This window comes from Aptenodytes forsteri, unplaced genomic scaffold (assembly GCF_000699145.1).
Source record: "Aptenodytes forsteri isolate BGI_AS27 unplaced genomic scaffold, ASM69914v1 Scaffold82, whole genome shotgun sequence".
Lineage (NCBI taxonomy): Eukaryota > Metazoa > Chordata > Aves > Sphenisciformes > Spheniscidae > Aptenodytes > Aptenodytes forsteri.
This window is the reverse complement of record NW_008795490.1, coordinates 9,492,183-9,519,858: the sequence shown is the minus strand read 5'-3', so window position 1 is coordinate 9,519,858 and position 27,676 is coordinate 9,492,183. Positions and strand designations below refer to the sequence as shown.

The following is a 27,676-nucleotide window of genomic DNA, read 5'->3' as shown; positions in this document are numbered from 1 at the left end:
TCCCTCAGCACTCTTGGGTGGATCCCATCTGGCCCCATAGACTTGTGAGCATCCAGGTGGCGTAGTAGGTCATTGACTGCTTCCTCTTGGATTATGGGGTGTTCATCCTGCTCGCTGTCCCTGTCTTCCAGCTCGGGGGGCCGAGTACCCTGAGGATAACTGGTTTGCCTGTTAAAGACTGAGGCAAAGAAGGCGTTGAGTACCTCAGCCTTTTCCTCATCCTGAATGATCTGTGAAATATTGGACATCAGACTGGATGATACGTTGGTGTCTTCTGTCTATATACAACTGTTCAGATGATAAAATTGTAGTATCTTACAGTTAAGTGGAACAGAATTTTAAAATATTCTCTTTGTAGCAGAAAGACATTATGTAAATTCTTTCAACTTTTGTGTGTAGCACTCTGCTAAGTATTTTGATAAGAGTTTGCTTAGGTAAGTTTCTAGGATACTGAAGGTTAATGACAAAGCTTTTCAGCTTTGACAAGGTGTTTGCTTTATCTCTGGGTGTTTTTGCTTTATCTTAAACTGTGTGGACAAAGATGCAAAGGGTGCACGTGGGAAATGTGCCATTGGTTTTTGTTGCCCATCAGACTTCTTCCCCTTCATTATTCATATTCCTGAGGTGCAGAAGAAAAAGGTGTTTTGTTGTGACTTCCCCCCCCCCCCGAAAAATTGTAGGAAATCTGGGGAGGTTAAAGTTCAAGTATGCCCATCCCTCAATTCTGCTGTAGTAAAGAGAACTCTGTCAGCAGAGTTCGGCAGGCAACAAAATACACTGCTCCCTTGGCAACTTGGGCAGTTGTGGCAATAGCCCAGGCTTAACTTTTGACTTTGTAGTAGCTGTGAATAATGTTGGAAGTCTTGCAGGAAGAATCTTACCTATGAACCATGATGTGGGGGACTTGTATTTCAAACTGAAGTTATGTCAGTGACTTGTATTTCCTATTGAGAAATACAGACCTTAAAATAGTTGGAAACTGAGGGTTGCTGAAAAGCTGGAGCCGAGGTGAACAATTTTCGCCTAACTGCATCCTTACTGCTGTAGTTCTTAGACCTGTCTGCAAGAGTCCCTAGAAGAATGTCCCCCGTAAAATGCCCTGGAGGAGAGGGGGGAATTATGAAGTGATGTTATACTGCCTTCAGTTTTTCAACTTATCTCCAATTTTCCCATTTCTGTAAATAATTTCAAAATTTTAGAACATGGAATTGATGACAGTAATATATTTTACGTTCCCTGCTGTATGGCACAAGTTTTCTCTCTCTGAAAATAATAAACTGGTCACATAGCTTTTCTGAAACTCGCTTTATATAATGACATGATACTCAGCTTGTCAGCCAAAAGCAGAATTTAATGACTGTTTATATGACTGTCCTAAAACTTCTTAACTTTACAGCAGGGTTGTTTGGCACTGCTGTAATGAAATCAAATCAAACCAGGATCCCATAAAGCATTCCTTGTAATTAGAAGCATCACGGGGAAATTTGTTTATGTAGTCTGTCTTGTTGCAGCATGATGTGGTACCTACCAAGGCAGTTTAAATAGTTAAACTTCAGTAACTTTGTACTTACATTAAGTCTGTATACGTTCAGAATGTTTTTACTTTAAAAGTTGTTCTGTTTTGTTTTCTTGCAGTTTTCACCATTCCATGCAACCTTATTGGCCTCTTGCTCCTATGATTTTACTGTGAGGTACAGTATGTTTTTTTTTTCAATTGGATAAAAATGGAAAGATAATCTTTTTTAATGTGGCTTGCAATAGAAAACAGTTCTAGAGTGGACATACTGAAGGTGGGGCTAATGTTGCCATTGGATGTTTTCTCTTCATAAGTTATGTTGAAAATGCGTGGGTTCTTCACTTAAAGGCTAGCTCAGTCACTGTTCTGAATAAGATCTGCTCTGACATGCTTTCTGTAATCCTTTCCACATCATTCTGCTGAATGTAGTTGCGTCTGGCTGTGATAGTGTCTGCTACGAAGGTAATAACCTCTTGAATGAATGTAGGTGGGTGACTTCATATGTTTCTGTGATGTATTTTTATTTAAGCTTTTTATGAACAAAGTTTTTGTCCTACCAGTATCTGAGGAAGCTTTTAGTATTGTTCCATAGTGTGTATGCTGAAGTTCTTCAGACAGTACTTCTGCAAGTTCCACTGGCTGCCCAGTATATCTGATACTGCTGAGGATTTTATAGTACAGCTGATTTAAATCTGATTAAAAGTCTTGAAGAAGTTTGACTTCGTATTAGGACTTCTCTAAGATACACAGTGTCATAAGTCAATACACTATGAAGTACATTCCTGAATATTTCAATCACATTCTTTGATCTACATTTTAATTTTATAACATGGACTGAATATAGTAGGCAGTACATTTACAAATGGGAGAAGCCCTCTTGCCTCCACAAGAGACTGCAAAGTTATCCCACTCGCCCAAATCATCCCAATTAATGTCACTTCTGGTTGTGTCCTATCTGGTCTGACACCACACACAGAAAGGTTCTGTTTCCTAGGGGAAACCTTGCTAACTCGCAGTGCCTGTACATGTTTCTAAATCATAAATCTATATAGTCTTGTACCATAACATAATACGAAGTTGCATCATGAAGTTAGTGTGTTAAGCATTTTAGGAATTTTGTATATTTTCACAAATCTTACTGGAAGAGTGGTATAGCTGGAATACTCTGTTTTCATCCAAGCTTTTGGTTGCAGCTCCCAGAACAGAGCTAACAGAAACATGCAGGGGTGCAAAGGGGCTTCGAAGCTCTGCTATAGGTGGTGTGGGACTGCTTGAGACATTGTACAGTGACAATGGTGACGTTCCACAGGGAGACGGTTGCTGGAGCAGTTGTCCTTGGCACATATGAGTCTTCAACCTCGATAGCACTAGAGAGGATGTTGCCTTCCAGGTCTTAGGCTGCAGGGAGTGCCTGGTGCCTCTTCCTGGGGCTGGGCGTGATGGTGGCCTCACCTGTGGGAGATGTGTTTTCTTTGAGGTACTGAGGTGAAGGAGCTGCAGGAGGAGATGAGCAGACTGCGTACCATCAAGGATAGTGAACGCGAGATTGACAGGGTCTTCACAGATATCCTTCAGAGGTGAGAGCCCAAATCCCACAGTGCAAGGAAGGAGGGACAGTTAGAGACTATGCTTCAAGCAGTAGAGGATAAGGATAAAGATTCCCATGGTAGGGAAGGCTGGAAACTTGTGACTTCTGGCAACACAAGTTGGAGCTAGAGAACAGTTTTAGTGCCCCGGAAATGGGTGAGCAAGAACAAGCTCAGTCTGGGGTGGTGTCAGAGTCAGCTGAGCCTAAATCAAGTGTCTGCATCAAAAGAAAAATGGGCATCATCACTGGACACTGCCTCCTGTTGCATTCCCTCTTGAAGTATCTGTCTGCCAACCCAACTTGGTGTCTTGAAAGGTTTTGTTGCCTCCCTTGGGTTGAGGTCCAGGAGGCTGTGGAGAGACTGCTAGGGTTTGTCCAGATTGAGAACACTGCCTTTTCCCACTTACCTGTATGGGTTCTCATGTTATTGAAAGAGGTGACCATGAATATATCAAGAGTGGCTACATGGCATTGGGGGCCCAGGTGGTGTTTTCCTTGATCCTGACGGTGAAGGAGAAACATTCAGGTAGGAAAAGAGCTCTCCAGCAAGTCAACACTTGGCTGCATAGTTGGTGTCACAAGCAGGGCTTTGTCTTTTACAACCACAGGGTCCTCTTTTTAAGTGATTGGGTACTGCTAGGCAGGCATAAGATCCATCTGCAAAGTAGGGCAAGAGCATTTTTGCCAACTGGCTTGCTAACCCAGTGAGGAGTGTTTTAAACTACAGATATCAGGGCAGAGTGACCATAACCTGAAGAGAACTGAAAGCATGAGGATCAGAGAAGAGTGTGGGGAATAGTCTAATACCAGAGGCTTTTGCACTTTCCCTGTGAAAGCAGCCTGACACCTGTATACATCAGAGGAGACAAATGGGGGATTAGAAGTCCATGTGCGGCAGCAGAGCTGTGGCCTCCTGGGGATTATAGAGAGATGGTGGGACTGCTCACAAGACTGGAGTGCTGCAATGCATAAAGGCTCCTCAGGAAAGAGAGGCTAGGAAGTCGAGGTGGTGATAATGGTAAATCTGTGAGTTTAGCAGTCCAGTCACTCTCTTAAATTTTCAGTCCCTACGTGGGCTTGTTCCTTTCAAAAATTATGCCTTTCTCTTATAGATTAGAACTGGATGGCGAGCTTATATAATACTCCTGCCTCCCGTAGGCATGTCATTATTACAGTAAAGGACTTCAGTGTTTGAGAACCTTTCCTAAGTTTATGTTAATTGCTATTCTTTTGCTTACTGTAATAAGGGGTAGTGCCTTGCCAGTGATACCGACTGTCGTGTGGTTCATGCCAGGAGCCTGACAGTGTAAGTGCTGTGATGTCCATATGTATATAACTTTCTAAACTGCTGTACCAGCATTCTGTCTTATATAAAGTGCTTAATTTTATTTATGTTTAAAATGCACTTTTCATAGAATACTGCACAGTGGTCTGTGGAAGGTTATTTATGGGATCTTACTTAACATCCTTTACTGATGCAGTGCCAGCTGGTTTGCAGCGTATCATTTCTCAAAAGGCTTCGAGGTCTAAAATAAAAAGTGGTAATTGGTTCCTTCCAGTGCCCTTGTCTGAGCAATAAGACTAATAATCAGCATGCTGATGCATTGAAGTGACTTGATTGTGTCGTCTTGCTCTTCCCATTTTTGACACCAACTATATGTCCTTCAGGTTTGGCACTAACGTGCTTCATGCAGTACCGAAATCTAGTGCAATTTCAGCTCTGACATTTTCATATGTGGAAACTGTCAGTAAAGATGAGGAGAGCTCCTAGCTCATACACCAGGGTGTCTGTAAATGCAGAGCTTGGGGACCTTTTCACAAAATGCCACTCTAGGCATTATTTTTCTGTCCAAACAATTACTTGTTGTGACTAGGGACAGAGGGCAGGGTTGAAGAGATGAAATACAGATTTTTAGCAGTTTTCTAAAACTTAGTTGCTGGGTTTGGTATGAGTGAACAAACAACAGAGAAGGCTAGGTAAAAGTCTTTGGAAAAGGTGGCACAAGCGAAATATTCTGTATAATGGAGGAAACTTGTTACCATAACACTTCGGGAACATCTCTTCAAGAATAAAATATGATGACTATGTTGTTCCTCTACCGCATATCCTGTACTGTCATTTACAGGAAGGAATGTATCTTACAGTAAGAAGTAGAGTTCACTTAGAAATGTTCAGAGTTTGACTGGATGTACCATACACGTGTGTACATGTGGACATGACTATATACATACATTTCAGTCTAAGAACGAAAATACTTGATAAATATATAAAAGGTGGAAGAGAAGAAGGGATTCCAGTACATGGTATTAATTTTGGATCTTGCTGAATCTACTCAAGGCCTGTGACTTTTTAGCCACATTTGATAGTAATTCATAGAACAGTATGGTATGGCAGTCCTTTAAAAACAGATTCATTGATACAAGCAGTGTTATTTTAATAGCAGCTTAGCTATGGTACTGTTATTTTCTTTAACATTTCTGTTTGAAGCTCAGAATTGTCTGTAAGCATTTAGTAGATAACTGGATACAGCATAGCTTACTGTTTAAGCTCTGTAATCTTAAATGCTACTGAAGCTTTATAGTTTAACCAAACAAACACAAATCTTATCTAAGATTACCAAACTGCTATGTAAGAGGCAGGGTTTTTGTTTGTTTCAGGTAGAACGGCTAGTTTGGCACATAATCACAACTGGCTATCTAAAAGCAAAAAAATAGTAGGTTGAAAGCAAAGTTAACAACGCTTAGCTTCATCCTTTGCAAATAGTATAATGATTGCACATGTGCACTATAGTCAAGCTACTGAAAAGAAAACTAGTTCACATGCCAGCTTAATACTGGGGGCTAAGAAAAAAAGGGTGTAGATTTGAATTTGGGTTTTTACAAACTTGGGTATAATGATTTGGATTTAACCCCTGTCTAGTAAATGCCTCGTTGAGACAAATTTTTTCTATACCATTTCCTTACTCTTTGGAAGACTTCAGGAAAAATGTAGGTTAATTAAAGAGCAGTTTGAACACAAATGAATCATTAAAATGCCAGGAAATGCACAAAGTACTGTAACATTTCTAGGACTTATTTAGGTCTGCATGCATGTTCTTAAACCTTATCTCTATCAAAATTCAGTTTGAAAGAACATCATCTCTTACTGGAATCATTGTTTTATATTTTTGGACTCTCTTCAGGATAAAAAAAAATCTTGGTGCATTAGGCACAGACAGCGCTCACCAAAATCTAAACAGAAGATCTGATAAATTATAGAACTTCATTAAGCTGGTATCAGGCCAGATCTTGAAATATTTTCGCAGAAGCTTGCCTCTGAGGCAAAAAGGTGATTTTTGTTGAAAGTTGTACTGTACTGGACATGATCTCTGCAAGACGCTTTAAGGTAAACCACTATCTCTAGCTCTCCATCGCTATGTACAAGTTCAGTAACTTGGATCACAAAGAAATCTTGAGAACTTCTGGAATCACGCTGCTCATAAAAGAAACTGTTTTTCACTTCAGTTAATTATCCTTGTTATCTTCTTTGTTTCGTTTTTTTTTTCTTTCTCTTCAAGGTGGAAAGGTGGGTGTTTGCTCATTTGCTCCCTTTTTTTCTTTTTTTTTTTTTTTCCCCAAATGGAAAATGTCTTCCTGCTGATCAAAATGCTGGTCACTGGTGGTTTCCAGTGTGAAACAGAAAACTCTGCAGTAGAAGAACCTGCTAATTTGAATGTCTCAGTTGATGATAGCTCCTGCATCATTATAAAAAGTCTCCTTCATAGTAGAGTTGCTAGTGGTAGTCAGAGCTTTGGGCATTACACCTGATGAAACTAACAAAATTCAAAACTGATTGTACTTTTCAATTATGATTTAACTGTTTGTTGCGACTATAGAGTTAGTCAAAATCACTCATACACCGGTGTAAAGCATATCTGTTCTCTTACATGTTTCCTTTTTGGATTAAAACAAGAATTACAATTTCATGGTAAATATTTTGACATATAAATGAATGCCTACATTCTTGTATTTTTTCAGTTCACTGGCATTTTCCTGCCTGCGCATGCTAGTTTTCTTTGAAATAAATATTATGAGATGGAATTCCTCTTAAAACTAGGAAAGTGTTGGCTGCAGGAGCTACTCATCAAATGATTCAACCTCATAAATAGATTAATATCTTTTACCTATGAAAACAACTTTTCTGGTACAATGAATAGCACTATAATGTTGTTGAAGAATACAGCAAAGGGATGTTTGGGTTTTTTTTCATTTCTCTTAATAAACAGGTCTGTATAAGTGTTAAATATTTGTAATTAAAACCTTCAAGTATTTATACATGAATATTTAACTATGGCAGCATCTGAATATTTTTTTGGAAATATATATGGAAAATTATATGGAAAGTGCATCTCTCTTTTTCTGAATAACCCCTTTTTACTTTTTGGTTGTGAAGCTATCTATTATTTCTGTTTGTCATAAAAATACATTTAAATCTTTCTCTACAAAATGTATCCTGTCTGTCTGTAAGGCAAAGTTAGGAGTTTTTTGTGGACAGATGAGGAAGCAGAAGTATTGAGAGAGACCACACATACCTACAGTATTATCTGTATGTCAGTGACAACCACTTCTGTATTTCTCTGGCATCTGACTTAGCCATTTTTAGCCAACTGACCTTTCCCAGCGCTTGATGAAGAGTGGGGCATGTGTCAAAGTGACTGAAGCTCCAGTCTAGAATTATGATACTAAAGGATGGGGAATATCTTGAAGCTCTGATGAGACCATAAATGTTCTTAAGTTGGGGGTTTGCATGCCCTTTTAGTTAATTCGTGTTTTGGGGAGAAATCGGGGAACAAAGAGTAGGTTGGATAACTTCACTCTCATAACTACACTTAAATTACTGAGTATCAGCAGCAATGAAGTTGCTACTCTTGTACGCCAAGCAGCCCATATAGGCTCATGGCTTCATCCTTCAAGGTTAGAATAGCACGTGATGCTGCATCTTGGTCTGCAACTTGTATTGGTTTAAGCTAAAAGTACTAGAGAAGGCATGTACTTGCCTAAATGGGGTTTCTCACTTGCATTTCTTAAATCAGATCGAACTTTTTAGTGACAAGAAGTATCTTCATTTTGTAAGCATGCCCTGTTTTCCGGGGCACTCTGTTTCTGGTTTAGGATCTTTGATTGATACCTCAATAGAATGATGATACAAATACATTCTCAGGTTGGCTTTAAGCACATGATGATGATGAGAGTTATTCTCAAATCATTGTTTGGAGGAAAGTATTAAAGTTACTGGTAAGTTTTGCAAATTTGAAGATCTTCAAAAGCAGAAGGGATATTATGAAGGCTAGTAACTAGTTCTTAAAAGTTATTCTGTTATATTGTGGCAGAAGAATTGAAACAAACATAACTTGCAATCTGCCATTTTATGTTATAGAAAAATGTATGGGATTTCATTGTCAGGACATCAACTCACGTGTAATGAGAAAAAACAGTGGTGCATATGCAGCTCTATTAGAGTAGGGTCATAAATATGTAAGTGGTGTACTTTGTTTTCCCACGGTATATAGGAAGTAAACTAAGAAATTAACATTTCAGCAAGAATTACTTCGAAATAAAGCATGTAAGTCGAGTCCTTAGGGAAGAACTGTGCTACTGGAGCAAACTCAAAAGTAAAACCTATTTCAGAATTACTTTTTTGGATCCTCTTCCATTTGATTTGGCTCTCAAGCAATTCTTCCTCTTTTCTTTGATGCTTATGGAAGATAATACTTTGAATAAAGGCTTTCTTCTATACCTGAGATGCTTCATAATGTTGATGCTTTACTGGAAATGTAATGAAATAATCTCTTAAGGATATTATTGTGGAAATAGTTAGATGTCCCCAGTTAATGCCTGAAGTAACAACATTGCCCTGATTGGCCTGTATCCAAAAGTAGCTTGACACTAAGTTCTGCTAAGACAGAAGTTTGTCTAGTTTGCAGGAAGAACTTTTACAGGTAGCTATCTTTGCACAGGGATTAGAGAGTGGGAGCAGGAGAACGAATTCTGTGATACAGATGTAGTAAACTAACAATGAGTTCTGGGTTGCTCTTGAAAACGTCTTGGTTATATACGTCCATATGCTACTGTGTCTTCTGCCTGATACGGTTGCATGTGCATGGTGGTATTAATTGTTGAGTGGGCTTTTATGGAAAGCAGCCTCTAAATAGCTGATTCACACCCACCTAAAAATACCATGTATGAAGACATCTTCTATTTGAAACCTAAGAGCAGTAGTAAAGCTTTCATGCATAAATATTTATCATAAATATTTGTTTCCCAGAAGGAAATGGACTTGAGGAGTTGTGTTCTTTGTGCTTCCATCTGTGCATTTTCCCTGAATCATTTCGTTTTGAACCTATTGAAAACTTAATTAGATTTGACAGGAAAGTTGTAGTTTAAATTTACTAAGCTTGTACAAATTTAATGGAAACTCATGAGCATACAAGAGTGGGAAATCCAAAGTATTACCTTAAGGAAGGCAAAAGATGTAGCATGAATTCACCACCTGTCTAATCTGCTTGCTGATCTGCTAGCTCCTCAGCGTGCAGCGACAGGCTGCCACAACACATGCGTTGTACTACCTTGTACAGACAGTGGAACCTGGAATGATACTTGCTGCCTTTTTTTCCCAGCCAGTGGTGAAGGTGCAGGGGCAGGAGATAAGGGTAGAGTGGGGAGGAGGACATGGTAGGAGATAGGTAGGAGAAACTATATTGGGGGTTAGTAAAAGTGTTTTGGTAGGGGAGCACAGGAGATGTATGTAGCAAGATAGATCTCTGATACTGCTATGGGTGGTACAAAGTACAAAATCCATAGGATGACAGGCTTTTTCTCTTCACATAATGGCTTGTTTAGAATAAGCAGTTCCCTTGCAATGTATGTGCAGCTTATGAATTGCATGTGAAGTACATGTAAAACAAATAAACTATCAAGAAATGAGGGAAAAGGTATACTTTCAACAGTTCCAGTGAAAAACAGTTGAAGAAAATGCACTCATATAGGTTGTAGGGTGTCTACAGTCAGTGCAGATGTGACTGCAGTTGTGAGTGCTAGTTTTGATGTACATAATATGGGTAAAAATGGCAGTTCCATCTAAGTGGCACACCTCTGATTGTATAGGTTGTACAAACCTGTAATGGACCCTAAAAGCCTATGTGGTTGTCTGGCCCACTGTTGAAGCTCATGCTGCCAACTGCGTAGATACACCTACCATTAAAGTAATGCAAGCACACCTATTTGTGCTGTGAATGCATCTTCATTTTGCTGTACAGCTATCCTGCTGGGGTAGTGTTTACCTACAGTGTTTGTCTTAGAAAACCTGCATTGTGCTTTAAGTCTTCAGAACGCAATGGAAGTTCACTCTGAGCAAAATATTGTTGTCACCATGCTAGTTTTGGAAGCTGGGCTATAACACTATAGATAGTGTTTTTCACTTTTGGACTCCAAAGTTGTTATGAGAGCCATCATTAACTTGTCATCAATGGTTCTCAGTCCTGAGACTGTACATTTTTTTGGATTTTCACTAGTAATTATTTTTATATCAAAAAAACAAAGGTCCCAGACAGTCTGTGGAACTTGAACTAAGTTGCAGTACTCTTAAACTCTATACTGCTTCTGACTTTTTGCAAACATGACTCCATACAACAAACACCAAATTGTCCTACTATTTTTAAAATTGATCAGAAAGTCTTTTCTAAGTTTTTGTTCATGTAGATCTGAAGTTGTCTCCTTTAATCTTAGAGCATCTGTCTTTCAAGGGTTAGTAGAGAGCTGATGTGGTAAGGAAGGCTACCACTATTAGAAACAACAAGATTTGTTTCCTTACCTTCTTATGAACAAATGTGGGAGGATGAAAATGCTGAGATGCTCTTTTGCTCCTCTCTCCTGCAAAATAAGTTGTTTATCTTAGATATCAGGTACTAGGAAAAAGTTAAGAGGGTTGTTGCTATGGCATAGCCATTGTGCTATTACCACTCTGCTTGTTTATGAAGGAAATAACATCTACACGTTAAACAAACTGACCCTGCTGGTTCCAGTGTTTGCTATTTTACCTGAATTGGTTTGAACATACAGCGCTTTCAGTGTAGTTGATCTGATAATGAACTGTTCTTATTAAGTATTGTCACTTTCCCCAATAGGAGCAAGGCAGAGACACCTCTGTGGTTGTTACAGAAGAAGTAAAGCATATGATTGTCCACTGTGAGAAAATTCGACCTGTAGAAAATTTGATTACAGCTGCCAGCCCGCAAAATGTGCTGTGCTTTGCAGCCTATGGACTTTTCTAAGCAGTATATACAACACAAAAAAGAAAAACAAATCTTTATTTTGTGCCATCATATGGTGTCTCGTCAGTGTGGTGTTATCTGAAAGTTCTATTCCTGAATCCATTTTTCGCGACTGAGATTTCTTGTACCTGTACTTTCTCTTATACCTCTCTTACCCGTGCTGTTAACTGCATTGATGGACATTGCATCTAACGGGGCAGTAGCTGGGAGAAGTAGAGCACTTCAGAAATCTATTTTCTAAGCATTTCTATCAAGCAAAGCTGGAAAGAAAAATTGCTTTTTGAAAGATGAATTAGTGGAATTAACTGTGTAATGCAACTGATCTTTGTAGTACAAATTTATTATTAAATTATAATATTAAATTCTGTTTTACAGGAACACAATCTCAAATTTGAGACTGGGAATGACCAATATCTCTGAATGAATGTGTAATTTTCAGTAAATAAAGACTCCATAGTGAACAATACCAAAAACTGAGAAAAATCATAAATTGTGCTAATGTCTTTCAGGGATAAAATTCCCCAGCCATCAAGAAATACAACAAGAGTATTCTAGCCTACGTTTTGTTCTGTTTTAATAATGTCCCAACGGCTGCTCTTTGGTGCCAACTTTGATCTCCATTTCTGCATCAGGAGACAAAGATGGTTTTGCCCAGTGGGGTTTAATTTATGCAAATCAGCAGATGGCTTTGCAGGAATATGATTTGTTGTGTTTCCTAAGTGGATGAGTTTGCTTTTTTAAATACCCTGGCAGCAACAGATTTGTCAATATCTTGCATTATATTTTTGAAATGGCCTTTCAATTACTTTAATTGTAGTTTGTTTAATTTTTTTTTTCCCCTCTCTTCCTCCCTCCTTCCCTCTATAGATTCTGGGACTTTTCCAAGCCTAACCCTTTGCTGGAAACAGTTGAGCATCATACTGAATTTACATGTGGACTGGATTTAAGTCTTCACAACCGTGGTCAGGTAAGGGCTGGGATGAATTTACTTTTCCTTTGCCTGTTACAGCCACTGTGGTCATGGCTGGACTGCAGGACTCAGATCCTGAATAACAGCCACCAGATTGCAGAAAGCTTCTGGAAGTGAGTCTGTCTGAATGCTTATTAAATAAACCTCACTTCAGGTCCATTTTTGTTTGTAAAGCAGTTACTTGCGTTGGGTAGGAGAGGAGGGCAGGACAGACAGGATTGCAAAATCAGATAGCTGAAAGCCATGGTGAGCTCAGGGAAAATAAGATAGTTTTGTTTCAGAAGGAAGAGTAATAGAGAAGGGCCTAGAATGCCAAGCTGAGATACAGAGCTTTCTTCCATCTACTTAGAATGTCAAGTTAAACATTGGTAGTGTCACACATGATACCTAGACCTGGTTTGTCATAATATTTGTAGCACTAGAAGAGGCTTAATATGTAGTTAGAATTTTAAAACCCTCAACTATTGACGTGAATGAGTGGAACCTATTTTATCGGGGCACTTATTTACGTACTGGTTGTGGTGGGATTCTCCTCTGCTTCTGTTGCTACAATTGTTTCTGTTTTGTGAACAGAGGATTGTTGTTTGTAGTATGAACTGTTTTTTCAGGCAAGAAAGGCAGAAAAACTAAAGCTAATTATTTGCTTTAAAACGAGAAAGCCTATAGCTTTCACACAGAAATCACTGTCACTGAGTTAACTGTAACTAATGCACTATTTAATGTGCCACATTTATCATTTGCATCCAGGTTCCTTTCTAATTCACAGTGAAATTAATTTTTTACCCCTGATAAAAATGACTTGTAACATCTGCGTTGAAATTCTGATTGGACAAAGCAAAAAACCAAACCCATCGTAATTTCTGCTACTGATAAAAGGACACAGGAGAAAGGTGTCAGTTTGGCAAAATACCATTCTAGCCAAATGCTAGCTTGTTCCTGCCTGGTTGCTTGTTCCCTTAATTCTGTTGCCTCAGAGGTGCTGCAGTAACTGTTCACAAGGCCATGCTGTGAACCACATAGGGGAATTTGGAAGGCTGAAAAAAATTTCTCAAGTTTCAGGTTGTTTTTCATCGGGGCAGGGCAAGAATAGCTTAAAGGCCAGTTGCTGGGAATTATAACTTCATCCCAAGTGAGTGCATAGGTATGATTCTGGCTGAATTGGGTCCAGAGGGAGCAGCAAGCAGAGCGTAGTGCATTAGGGCCTTACAGTGCTAAATCACTGCATGCTCTGAGCCCAGTTTAGCTTTCCATGAAATTGGTGTGGGTTTTGCCATGGATCTGAATGAGGTGAGAAGATTTTTCTTCGTTTTGTATTGAGGATGTGATTACATCTTGATTATAAGCCTGTTGCAGAGAGCCCTGTGTGTTACAGAATGGGTCTCAGTGCATGGGGTTTCTGTCTGGCTAGATATGACTACTTTTTGTATGATTTATCTGTCAAACTTGGAGTTGCTGCTATGTGGATGTTCTTTCTTTTGTAACTGTAATGTATAGAATAGCCTTTTTGGAACAAGGCCAAGTAAATGCTCATTGATGATAGATAATGAATTGAAAGCAAACAGCTGCACGTGCACTTGTATGTTGGAAAAAGGAAAGTGGTGGTGTGCATAGCCATCTACATTAGGACATCGGTGCATCCAGGTATTTTTTTTTCCACACAGAAATCCTACAAGTCCGATGTTGGACTTAATGCACAAAATCTGTAAATCTGGGGTACGTATCCATATAAGCTGCCTGCCAGTGTGCCTTCCAGACAGAAGTTTGGCATCTGCAACAGCTTTAATATTCCTCTGTTTTTTTCTGTTGAGTTGATTTAATGTATTGTGAGGGTTGGATATCACAGCAATGCAAAATGTAAACATTCTGGTTTTTAAAAGAAGTTTAAAAACCTGTGATAGAATTAAAGTGTAACTACAAGATAAAGAATGAACGCTTACTGAATAGTTGTTTCCAGTATAAGCACTTGCAGCCTTTCCCTGTAACAAGGAGTTACAACTTGAGATTTGAACTGTTTTGTGTCCTCCATGCAGGGTAATTTATTCATAATGGACAAGCTATTCATTTATAGTCAAATTAAGTACCATTCTGGTCATCAACCTTTGCTTTCGTTCTTAATGATATTTTTGTTGTCTAGCCAGATGATATTTTCTTTGCCTTTGCCCAATGTACTTCAGCATTTTTGAAGTATCTTTTACATGTCAAGGAAAAACCAGTCTGTACTTTTGAAAAAGTGTTCAAAATAGATACTGTGATTAAATATCTGATCTAGGAATTAGAAGACATTTGTGCAGAACTGATTGAGCTTTGAACAGAATCCACAGACAGGGAGTAGGTACATGCAGGCAAGCTGGTTCTTGTACAGTATCCTGCTAAGGGGAGGCAACATGTGGGAGAGAAATCGGGTTCTGAGGAATGGGTCCCAGGTTGTGAAGGTAAGTATTAGCTAGATGACACAGAAAACTCCTTTGTGCTTAATTAAGATTCTGATATATATTTTGAGGTATCTGCCTCTACGTAAAGTATTTGTTGAAAGCTTTGCATTTTAATAAAATCAACTGTTGTTTGGTTTGGGGTTTTTTTTCGCCATAATGTTGGTGTCAGGTTCACAGCAATTTCAGACAACTAACAAACTTTCGGGTGCATAGAAAAATGTGCATTTTACAGTGCAAAGCATTAACAGAAATGATCCTCATGATATTCAGGGTATTTCTCTGTTAAACTGCAAGTGCTGATGTGAGAGCCTGCAAGGCAGGTTGTCTAGGAGGAAATGCTCCCAGCTCCAGCTTTCAGCCAAAGTAGCTTTGGCACGCACAAGAACAGTGACAAGACCCTAAGCACCAAAAATCTTTTGAATTTGTAATGGTGTACAGTATTAAGAACTGAACAAATCCATTTACCTTAGCAGTATTAAGAGTGTGCAGTTTTTTAAACCAGACATGATAGTTCTTTCCAAAGTTTTGGGATAAGAAAAACAATTAAAGCTTGCTCCTTTCTGTATATATACGCTGGATAGGCATGGGATGTATGTAGAGAATATGAAAATGGTAATCAGCTATATACTATTCCTCACTAGGGGCTGATAATGCTAGACCATATATTGGAATTGTACTCTGTAGCTCATCGGATTTCTTATTTCTCTCCTGATATTTACTTTCCCTGTATGTGATCTGTGAATGTTCTGATGAATTAAAATACAATACTCCTTTAAGCCTAGCTCTTACTGGGATTTTGCTGTGCTTACCTGCAGCATGTAAGCATGACCGTAACTTCTTTTGGTATTATTTGTGCAGCTTTATTTAAAAGCAGCTTTGTTCTTCTGTTGTAGGTTGAATGGGATATGGCAGTCATGAATTAATTTTAAATTAATCCATCAATAACGCAGATAAAAAGTACAGATACTGTGAACATTCACTTCTTCTTGTCTTGATTCTGGTATTATTTCAATAAGTATATAAAGAATAGAAAACATGTATGTACCATGAATTTCTTTAAATCGTGGACAAAAATACCCACCCCTTTCTGTTATAGTTCTAAAGCTCTATTTTGCTTAACACAAATGTAAGAAAAACTGAAGCTCTGAATTTTGTCTGAAAACCTTTCTCAGCCTATACCTCACCTCTGTACTTTTACGCTATGAACGATGACATTCCTAAATTGCAAGGATACGTGATTTTCAATGGAAGTGGTGGCAAGTGGTGTAGTGGCTTAGAACACTTCATATGTGAAGAGCACATTAGACGTCCGTGACATGCCAAATCAGAACAGGACTTCAACGATATACAATACTGAGGTGCTCCCTTTGGAAGTTAAAATTGCTCTGCACCAAATCAGGATAAACTAAATGTCAGTTCTCTAGTCCAAAACCATCTGTTATCTGAATGTGTATTAAAGTCTAGGTTTTAGAATAACTTATGTACAACACAAATAGTGATCACTTATGATTTTCTTTTACTGTGGTTGTGTGTGTCTGTATGGTAATGATACCAAAAATGGGCAGCTAGCTGTCTAAATAGCTGTTTGTGTCAACATAGTTTGGGAGGCAAACTTGTTTTCTCTAGCCCTCTGTGTGGCTGCACCTCCTTGTGTAAATGTTCCCCCAGAGTAGATGAGTTCATATAAAACTGGTTTCTCTTATTTCTTCAAAGCACCTGGAGCTCTGGGATGTATTGATGCAAGAAAGGGCCTGGCCACAATTCTTCTGTATTGCATTTGGAGATGGTGAGAGGTGATACAGCAATACACACACATGATACTAAATAATACGGAGGCAGTGATAATAGCAGTGCAGCACCCATGAAAGTAGTCTTGTGCTCTGTGTTACACTGTCCTTGTGATCCAGCTTCCCTGAACCTCTGCTTGCTTCTCCGTAAAGCTGCGGGGTATCACCAGCATGTTGTGCCATACCACAGTCTGCTCCTTCCTTCCACCTGGCCAGAGGCAGTTAGAACTGAGCAGAGGTGCCTGCTTTGTAGCATCGGTCTGTTGATGCCATGAAACATTGCTGTACTGATGGTATCATGACTTTTCTTATGGCATCAGTATCACTAAAATTTTAAAAGCTGTAATTTCTTACTAGTTGGAGGGAGGTCGTAGCCAAACTGTATACACTTGAGCTGCATCCCCTGAAGGTAATTGAAATCTAGTTCTAAATTCTTCCAGCTTTATGGAGAAATTTTTAATCATCTGTCAAGTTTCGGTGTACAGGTTTGTTCTGCTACCTGTTTTCTATGTGCAGCTTGTGCAATGTGCCACGTTAGCTATGCCAACACAGCAGACAGGAGAGGGGCTGCTGAAGTTGGCTTAACCAGTACACCTAAATATAAATGCAGAAGATGTCTTTAGTGAGGCTGTCTTCCTATGTATTTTGCTGTTCATTTAAATTAATTGTGCATCCTCAACAGGCCCAGAAATGTTGACTGTTTCATATAAAAGTGGAGTTACCTCTTGTGGAAGTGTATAGAAAAACAGACACTTTCTCTGCTTTTTTCTTTTGATCGCTTGCTCTTATCTTTGACACTTAATTGTCAAGGAACTGATAGCTTCCACCCAGCTGTTGTGGCTATCACACCGCTATAATTGTATCACTATCTGTACTTCATTTTAATCTCTCCTTATGGTCCTTCTCCAGGATGCTACTAAAGTTACGCAGTTAGTGATCCTTTGAGATAAAAAGATCCTGCAGCATCTGTTCTTTTACTTAATTTCAGAGTGGATTTTTGCGTGGAAAGAGCAAATTTAACCAGCTGCTAATGTTAAACCAATTTGAACTCCTTTACAGAGTTGGAGGGGGGGAAAGGGAGGTGACATTTCTTACGGGTGCTTATTGTATGTCTTTCCCAAACTGTTAAGATTAAACCTTCACTGCGTAAGTCAAAGCTAGCCATTCATGAGTAATGGTCACTCTTTGCCATTATCAGCAGAAGTCTCATCCTAAGGTGTTTGGAAAGGTTGCTGTCAGGCATCGCAATTCTGTAAAAGCTGCAAGTGTACGGAGAGGAAAATGCACTTTTTTGATTCTGAAGTACTGGAAAGTGGTGGGAGGCAGCAGTTTCTTACTCAATAAATGTGTTGCTTGTGCATTGTATTTGATCCAGTGGCTTACAAATACTTGCTACTTCTGTAAGCCTCATCTTTTAGTCAATGTAGTGGATTTTGTTGCTTTTCTGCATGATCAATAAATCTGTTTGAGAAGTCCCAGTGAATTGTACTAGTGAAACTCAATGGAAGACAACAGGATATTGCAGCTGTTACTGAAAACATTGTTTGGCTATGATTATCTGTGATTATATCCCAAAAGGAAGGAACTTAGCTTAACTCTGAGCTGAAGGATGAGTTTGAAGATTGGATAGAGTCATTAGAAAACACAGTTTCACTGCATGTAAATTGACGGCATTTGGGGTCCCCAAGGTTAGTATCAGCACAGAAAGGCATTTTGCAGTTCTAATGTATCTTCTGCAGAACTTGTGATTGACTTTACCGATTAAAAACAGTTCTTGAAAGACTGGGGAGACGTCTTTCCCCTTATCTGTAGAGTACAGAGGAATTGCTACAAAATCTGTGGAGATTCCAAGGATTTCTGTCTAACCTGCAACTCACATCTCAATTTCCTTTACATCTTACTGATGAAATACACACTCGGAAGTCTTGCATTTAGAAATGTGTAGCACAACTACCAAGTCATCTTTCTGTTGCCCGTGTCAGAGCAATGAAACAAATGTTGAGACAGCTCCCTGGTTTTTAGATCAGTTCTTTGTGACATATCTTTGCAATCTGAAAAATAATGCCCCTTAAGTCTTTTCTCTCCTTAAAGAAACAGATTTCTTAAGCAGTATTTGGAACATCTGTTTCTGATAACTGTAGTTTGAACCTAGATCTTTATAAGACCTTCTGGTCCACAGTTTCTTTTATTCTGTCTTTACTGGCAATAATAATTAAATCAGTGTGTGTTTTTTTCAAAAGTAAATTAAAAAATGATTGGTGTTATTGCACATTGAAAATAAAAAGTTTTAATTTACAAACTCCCATCACTTTCACTCTTGTGTAAAGGTAGGCATCATGTGCAGTTCCCCCCTGGCAACTGTTGACCAAACAAAAGGCCACACCACTGGTTTGGATTTTCTAGTACAAAATAGGTATTGAATGCATTTAAACTCATGCATGATCCATTATGCGCTTAACCAACCAGTTTTAATGATCACCTGTGACAGTAATTTGATGAGTAGCAAACCTAATAGCTTGCTTTATCTTCACTTAATCTCCATCCCACACGCTTACAGAGGATGCTCAGGATCCGTCAAAAATAGGTAACAATGATATAAATAGACCATTAAATTCTGTATGAAAAGACGCAGAAGATAAACTAAAAGAGGAAGGGAAACACAACATTAATGGAAGTGAAGAACTGAATACTTTATCCACTGTGTCTTCTACAGAAAAAAGACAGGTCTTACTAGTTTTATTTGAAAATGGGATGGGATGGGACGGAGAAAAGCTGAGAAGAAAAATGGGTCACTTTCAGACACATTTGTGTATTATCCTATGGTTTATTATGAGCACTCTGGAAGCTGAGTGGCACCAAGATACTTCCAGAAATACTAATCTGGAGAGGGCTGTACTTTCTTCTGATTAAACCCCTTCAATAAAGGGGTTACTGAACTCAAAGTTTTTAGTTGTTCTTTTGAATGTATTTAATCTTGGTTAGGGCTTGGGGGTTTATTACGCCTTCAAATATTGAAAAAAAAGTTAGTTACTGACTTGGGAGATTTCTCTTGTTTTCTTGCTTCTGCTGAACAGTAAAGAGGCAGAATGTCATGCAGGTAATTGCACTGGACTGAATGGATTGCCCTCGGGTGCTGGAAAAGGTCTAAGTCTATAGCAAAGCAAGATGATTGTGATGAATAGGAAACAGAGGGCCTGTCAGAGGAGTAAATCAGTTAGTGAGTCAATGGAAATGGCTTTGATAAATGAATGGATGTCAATATTAAATCAATTGGTGGGAAATATTGTTACGCTCTGGGATAAGGATAATAAAATACAGGATAGCTGTTTCGTTTGAGTTAAAGTATGATTTTCTAGTCACGCAATCAGCTTCCTGTGATGACTGCAGTTTTTTGTTTGCTTGCTTTTTGGCTTTACTTGAAGGGAAATACAGTGATCCCCATTTTATGTGCTTCAAATAGACTTGCTTAAATCTCTACTGGCAGATAACTTGGCATGATGTTTATTCTGCAGTAATAGCAGTACAGTACGCCTAGCATATACACTAGTACTGCAACTTTGCTGCTGAAATAAAAGCATTAGAGACAAGTAGTAAATGTGTCATTTTGTTAGACTGTCTTTGTCCCGTATAGCTTTACTTATAATTCAAGCTACCAGGTTTAGAATGCTTTTTCTATTTGCATTATTTCTTGATGTAATTTACCAGTCAGTGTAAGGTAGGATATTCTTGTTTTACAATTAAGCTCTAGTTATTCTCCTTTTCCCTGCAATTTCTGATAGTTAAAAGTTGCTATAGTAGAATTTTATTCTATAGTTACAAGAGCAATTTAGTATTCCTAAATGATAATGAAAATTGCATGGCATACGGTTGTCCAAATATTCAATCGTATATTATAATTTATACAGTTCTTTGCAACTGAAATAAAACTGTCTTCTACTCTGTTTGCATGTCAGCTCAAAAAAAAAAATTGTAAATCATGCACCCTCTAAATACTGAAATCAGTGAGATTTGTTTCAATCTGAGAGTAACGTTTGTCCCCAAGACAGTGGACACTTTCACAGAAAGACAAACCTCCATGCCTTCATGTTCCTAATGGCGAGGACTTTTATCAGGTATGCAAATAATGTGTGAGTCCGTTTTCAATTTTCCTTTGTCCTTCATCCTACCACAGGATGATTTTCTCCACCTGTTAGTAGCATCATCTCATTGATCAAAATATAAACTCTAGGAACTTGTGGCTTTTTTATCATCTCATTGATCAAAATATAAACTCTAGAAACTTGTGGCTTTTTTAATGCCATATTTATTTACTGCTGCATCAGCCCTCGTCCCAATGGAATTCCTGCTGCTGTTTTAATATTTAAATTAAGTAGCATTTAGTTTATTAAAAAAAATTGGCTAAAGTGCTTTAAAGTATGTATTAAAAATGTTCATATGTTACATGAGAACTGACATTTCTAAATACTTTTAAAGCACTTATATTCAATATCCTATGTTCCCCTCTTCTGGGGAAAGGCAAACAATGGTCATAAGACCATTGTGTAAGACAGGTCATAAGAAAAAAGGCGAAATGAAAGGAGAAGACATTTTGTAAACTGATGGCAGTAGCTGCATGAGCAGGCACTTCTCTTCATCCCAGGGTTCATTTTAGTCATTTGTATTTGAGGCAGTGATAATCTACGAGATACGGCAAAGGGGCATGTAGCAGCTGTCCATCAGTTAATGCTGGCTGCCGCACTGTTAGCTTACAGTTGTCCCCTTTCTCTTACAGTCTTGGCTGTATTTTGGAGAAAGTATTATGGAGAAATGGAAATGCTATTGCATTTTGTAATGCTGTTCCATGCTGTAGTGTCCCAGTTTCCCATACATACCTGTTTGCTGTTCTTTGCATGTGTATTTCCATGAAGGTTTCTGATATCAGTATTCCATTATAGACTTCCTGCGGCACAGGAGAACATGATGCACTGTTATTTGCTGTAGCTTTTATTTTCCTTTTGTTTGCTGGTTATGTTTTCATCTTTCACGTGCTATCATTAAGTCAATGAGTTGGGCAAATTACCGCACATGATCCTTTTCAAACTCCCTTTTAATATCCCCTGTTTATTTTTAGTGTTGCTAGATTAAATGGTTCTGTAACTATATTTGTTCAAAGGCTACTTCAAGGATGCTAATTACATTGATACCAGGTGGGAATTCCCATGGGATTTTTTCCAAATGTTATCTCTGTTTCTTGTTTCTTTATGAAAGTAGAAAGTGTTGCCTATATACATACAGATATTGAACAGAGCTGTGGAGAATATTAAAAAAAACTGTTTTATGTGATTGCCAGTTTCTACATAGCGTTTAGTGGAGAACTCAGATTTTCTTTTTGGTATGATTTGGGGGACTGCAATGCAGCAGAACATTATATTACACAAAGCTCTATTATGTCGTATGAATAGACAGACACGTTGTCAAGAGATTTTTTGATCCATTTAGATGTATGTGGAAAGCACTTCAAATAACTAAGTAGAACCAGCTAAGGAAGCAATAAAAATGAATAATAGTGCAGCATAGTAAACACAAAATGGGCTAATTATAGTCTGAAATCAAATATTGAAGTTGGATTTCCAAATTTTTGGTGTGCAGCTGTTCATTCTGGCTCTAGAAGAGAACAGGAATTGCAGTCTGCAGCAGAAGGAAGCTTGTTGTGCAGAGGATCCAATACTGTATCCTTTGTGATCCCAACTGGAAAGGACATTGTAAAGATAATGCAAGATGGATTCAGCCAGATTTACTGGCATATATTTGTGGGGCTCATCAGCTTTTTATCTTTAGCTCTCTTCTTTCCTCTTCCCTTTGCCTTAGTTCTTGTCTCCCACAGTATCTTGTGAATACGTATTATAGGTCATCTACTTGAGTAATTGTCAGTGTGGTTAACCCTTTCACTTTGTTACAGACTCTGAAGTGAATTATCAAACCAATTTCAAACCTAAAGCATTCTAAAGAATGGTCTAAAGACCTAAAGTCGTCTTCTGTGGAATCTTGTTATTTATTAAAATCTTTTAATGCTATAGAATTAGGTTAACCTTCTGGTTTTGTGATTTTAGGTTCAAACCTGCATCTAGAATAGAGCTTGGGACTTGCAATTCAGAAAAGTTTCAGTTATATTGCAGTCAGTCGCTGTGTTTATAAGATGCCATTGGCACAAGTGGCATCACTTCTCATCAGACTAGTGGGGACTGGGTAGTGCTTGAAGCAACACCACCACCCCCGCAATTCTCAATGCTCAGCAAATAGACATCTCTCTTCTAAACAAAAGACAATATAGTGATCTCGTAGCTTATCATTGTGAGACTGAAGTTCTTTCTTCAAGAAACTTCCTGCGTCATTTTGGTCAACTTCTTTGTTTTTCCATTCCTCAGCTCTCCATTAGGAAAACGTCTGTAACAATTTTCCCTACCTGCAAGTATAAGAAAGTTGTTCAGATTTGGTCATGAAGTGATTAGATGTCATGGTAAAAGGGTCCTGAGACCCTGTAAAGAGAAGCACCACCACAAGGTCTGGACTTTTGTGTGTCCTTCCTTCATTTCATTCTCAGTTATGTTCTTTAGCCTATTTGGAACAATCAGTTGAAACCCAAAGGTTTCCCCGTTTTCCTCATGGGAGCATGAAAAATAGGAGATTGTTCATTTTCTTGCACCTCAGTAAAGTTAAGACGAAGTTTTAAAAACAAAACCAACTGCGTTATTATATAATTTTAAAGCATTGTAAATCAGAGTACCAACCAGCATTAACTCCACAGTATGCATTAATTTCTTCTAAGTTTCTTTTGTTTTTTGTAAAAATGACGCTAATGAAGGATCTAAATAGATTTTGTTTGCTTTGTAGGTGGTGGACTGTGCTTGGGACGAACTAGTCAAGATCTATACGCCATCCTGTCTTGCAGTTCCTGTCTAGAGAGAAAGTGAAGATGATCTGACACACCAGGAGCCTTTCTCTCTTCCCCCACTACCAGACTTGTGCTAAAGTGTCACCTGTGTCACTGATCTTAGTGTCTCTTTTTAAGTAAAACTCTGCTTGAACAGAGTGTTGTGCACTTAAGCATGTGGAGATTTTAGGGCTTGGTTTACTGTACAGGTAATACTTGAGCCAGCAAAACGTTCAACAGCTACTGAATGGCCAAAGAGTGGCCGTAGCAGGTATGAGCTGGTGTCTTTACAGTAGAGTCACCAACACAATTTTGTCGTCTGTCTGGCTAATGATGAGAGCAGAGGCCTGAATCTTCTTGATCCTTATAAAGAATAAAAGTAACTGGCAGTGTATTTTGAGATAATCTCACTGTAGAAAAGAAAGGAAAAAAAGTGGCTTTTCACTGTAAAGTACTGTAATGTCAACTGAAGTTTGTATCACTCAGATGCATTTATATGTTTTGCTGTGACTCACGTTGCATTATTTTCTTGTGCAATATGACAAATACTCTTCATAGACAGTAAATGTCATAGTTTATAGCCAGCTGATTCATTTAACCTTTTTGATGGTCGCTTCACAATGATGGTAAAGATTATTTTCATACTTTTTTTCCCCTTAGATCTCCTTGAGTAAAACAGTTGATGAAGTCATGCAGAAAGATACTCTCATGGTAGAGAAAATGCTTAGGAAAAAATTAAATATATACAACACTAATTGGATCACAATCTCCAAGATTTAGAGATAGGGCAACCATCTTTTTTATTAGACTTGTCTTCTATTTTCACTTAGAAAGTTTTTCCAAGAGATAGAAGAGGAATATGGTCATATATTCAGTGTTTCTGGACCTCTGACAGCCTGGCCAAAGTGAGAGCTGATGTCCAGACCAGCTGAACCTACATACATGCGGATTAACTGTGTGGCATAAGCATAGCAGATCCAGTGCGGCCAAGCTATTATACTTAGAAGAATATGCCCAACATGTTACAGGTAGGTTGAGTACTTTGCGTGCCCACTTTGACTCCTCAGCCCACATGCCCCAGAAAAACTCAGATGAAAATACCAGCAAGTAGAGGCATTCAGTTTTTATGCTTCTCCAGTCTCCTTTGAATACTCTTTCAGGATCCAACTGTGATACTCCTGCCATTCTCACTGGTACATGTTAGGCTTCTCTCCTGGTTTCCTGCTAGCCTTTTTTTATTTTTTTACCTTCTTAAAACTTTCTCATTTCTGCTGTTACCCCGTATCATCAGTCTTTACCATCAAAAGACTATTTGCAGATCTTTGGTTGGGTTTTCATAGTCTCCTGTTAACGACACTTCTGGGTTGCACCACTCATATATCAAGCAATAGCAGACACTGCCAGATACTGCTGGATGCTTTGAAGAAATGAAAGAAAGAATTCAGCGGAGCAAAGACTTGCAAGTTGCAAGGAAAGAATGATTGTGCTTTCTTGGAGAAAGAGCCAGGGAACTTGCGTATCTCTCCGTGGCTACCTGCATATATCGATTTGGTGTTAGGGCAAGAAAGAAAGAAACCTCTTCAACATGAGAATTTGGATCTTGATAAGGTCTTCTGTTTTTCTGAGTCAGTGCAAACTGACCCAGAATGCCATCTTCTCGAGCTGAATTAATGACAAAAAGTATAGATTTTTGTTAACAGTGTGTTGCACCAAATTCCAAATGTTTACTGCACTTTAATGCTGTGTGCTGAGGAATGATGCAATGATAAAGCTGTGCTGCATACAGCTTTCAGCAATACCATGGGCCATAAAATCTAATTTTAGGCATTAAAATTGATTATTTCAACCGTAATAGTTACTCCACTCTTCTGCTTTATTTCCCTTTTCTGCTTAGACTACAAGTTACATGTCTGAGTGAGTGGAACATTTTGGTGGTGGGTATATATTTTATATGCGTGTTTCTGGGGTGAGGGAGGGAGGGGGATATTCCCGAATGCTGCCATAGCTGCCTATCAGTTGGAAGGGCAAATTCAGAAAACCTAGCACGGGAAAAAAACCACGGAATTCTGAACACGCACACTCAACGTGTGGATTAAACCTTTTCTTAACTGCCTTCTCTCCCCTCATGTCCTGGTTAGCTTCAGTGCTGAGGGTTGCTGCATCTGGATTTAATTCTCTTGAAAAATGAGCGCATCCAGAAGATGCACATAGTAAATAAAAACTGTGGCCTTTATCTTCCTGCATGATCTTTGAATGGAGAGAATGTGCTGTAACATTTCTGCACTGTAACAGAAAAACCAATCTGGCAATGGTTGCCGATTCTTAATTCTCAGGGAATGTTTGCTATAATTGTTTTAAAGAAATACTTTTTATTTTATGACCATAATACTAACTTCTGATCTGGAACAGGCCTTTAATGACAACAGTCTTAAAGATGTAATGTGTTCTACTTTGAACTTGCTCCTGCGGAAGATTTTGGTTTATGGGAGCCCATAGGTTTCTCCTTGGTTCAAGAAACATACTGATAATCGTGTTCTAAAGGAATGGATTTGCTGTTCTACAATGCTATTAAATAAATTGCACACAGTATCTTTGGCTACACTCTTATATTCACTTCCCCAATTAAGAAATATTGATCAAAAAGTAAATGCAGTGAAAGACACTGAGAGTATCTTATAACTAAAGAGTATCGTAATCATGGTTTATGTCTTGTACGAATACTGGGCGACAGTCGCATTTTTCCTTTGTGCTTTTAGAGACCATACTTTATGCAACTTTGCCTAGCTGTATGTCCCGTCAGGTCTGCATTTTGATAAAGGAAGGCTATTCTAAATGATTCTTTGTGTCTGCTTGTGCAGACTACGTGTCAGTGATGACTTCTAGCCAAGTACAGTGCTGGCCTCAAATTTTGCTGCACAGACATGGGTGTACTAAGCCTTTCAGTAGTACTGCTCAGTTTGGAATGTGCTTAGGGTCATGTGATGGGGAATGGATACAACTCTGCACAACGTTTTGCCTATATATCTCATGGTTGCATTAGACCATAATTAAAGCAAACTGTCCATTAAACATTTTATATAGATCTTTACCTTTTTCATCCAAGAAACCATTTAAAAAAATGTTGCCCTTCAGAATTTGACACCAATTTGCTCCACATGGTTTTTTTCCTCTCGCCCATGTCATTGTACCTAGGTGAAATGCAGAGCTGAGCATGATTTGCATCAAAGGATTAGAGTTAAGGCATCATAATCATCTCATTACTGTAAGGAACCACAGAGCTATTCATTACTATGATCTGTGTCCCACTGCTAGGACAAAATTTTGTAACTGAGTCAACTTACGAACTGAGCACCCGCTGCTGTCTCTGGCCACAAGAACAGCTAGTGCGAGGGAAGTACCTTCGCTGCAGTGTTACCTCAAATGATGTCCCTGTGTTGCTTCATCCAATTCCTTCCCAATGAAGTGCCGGAGAACTTGTCTTTTCTGAGTGTGGAGCGGTGGAGAGACAGTGGGAGACTAGTACTGTGCCTGGCCTGAATCCATGTTGAGAAGGGGGTGGTTTGGCAAGGGACAGCACCTTCCCCTTCACCCCCTCCTTGCTGTGTATAGGCAAGACTAAAATTAGGAGCACCATGAGAGATGTTGCAAGAGAAGCTGGCCTGGCAACACAGGTGAGTCCCAAGAGAGAGGATATGGTACTTGAGATACGGATGCTTGAGTTCCCAAATTTAGCATTGGTGCAGCCTCACCTTGAATACTGTGTGCAGTTCTGGGCCCCACAATTTGTGAAGGATGTGAAGGTCCTTGAACGTGTCCGGAGGAGGGCAACAAAGCTGGTGAAAGGGCTGGAAGGAATGTCCTATAAGGAGCAGCTAAGGACTTGGAGCTCAGGAGGCTGAGGGGCGACCTCATTGCCCTCTACAGTCCAGAGGAGGGCAACAAAGCTGGTGAAAGGGCTGGAAGGAATGTCCTATAAGGAGCAGCTAAGGACTTGGAGCTCATCTAGTTTGGAGAAAAGGAGGCTGAGGGGCGACCTCATTGCCCTCTACAGCTTCCTGAGGAGGGGAAGGGGAGAGGGAGGTGCTGATCTCTTCTCCCTGGTATCCAGCGATAGACACGTGGGAATGGTTCAAAGCTGCACCAGGGGAGGTTTAGACTGGACAT

The 27,676-nt window shown here is 38.9% G+C and overlaps 1 protein-coding gene across 1 annotated transcript in view; it reads left to right on the top strand.

Moving 5' to 3' along the window:
* Window positions 1-26,100, top strand: part of PEX7 (peroxisomal biogenesis factor 7) — a 49,506-nt gene extending 23,406 nt beyond the window's left edge. Inside the window, exons 8-10 of the mRNA XM_009281576.1 lie at window positions 1,636-1,691; window positions 12,281-12,380; window positions 23,473-26,100. Of these exons, the coding sequence (XP_009279851.1) occupies window positions 1,636-1,691; window positions 12,281-12,380; window positions 23,473-23,541 (225 nt within the window). The 3' untranslated portion in view covers window positions 23,542-26,100. The remainder of the gene's footprint in view (window positions 1-1,635; window positions 1,692-12,280; window positions 12,381-23,472) is intronic.
* The last annotated feature ends 1,576 nt before the right edge of the window (window positions 26,101-27,676 follow it).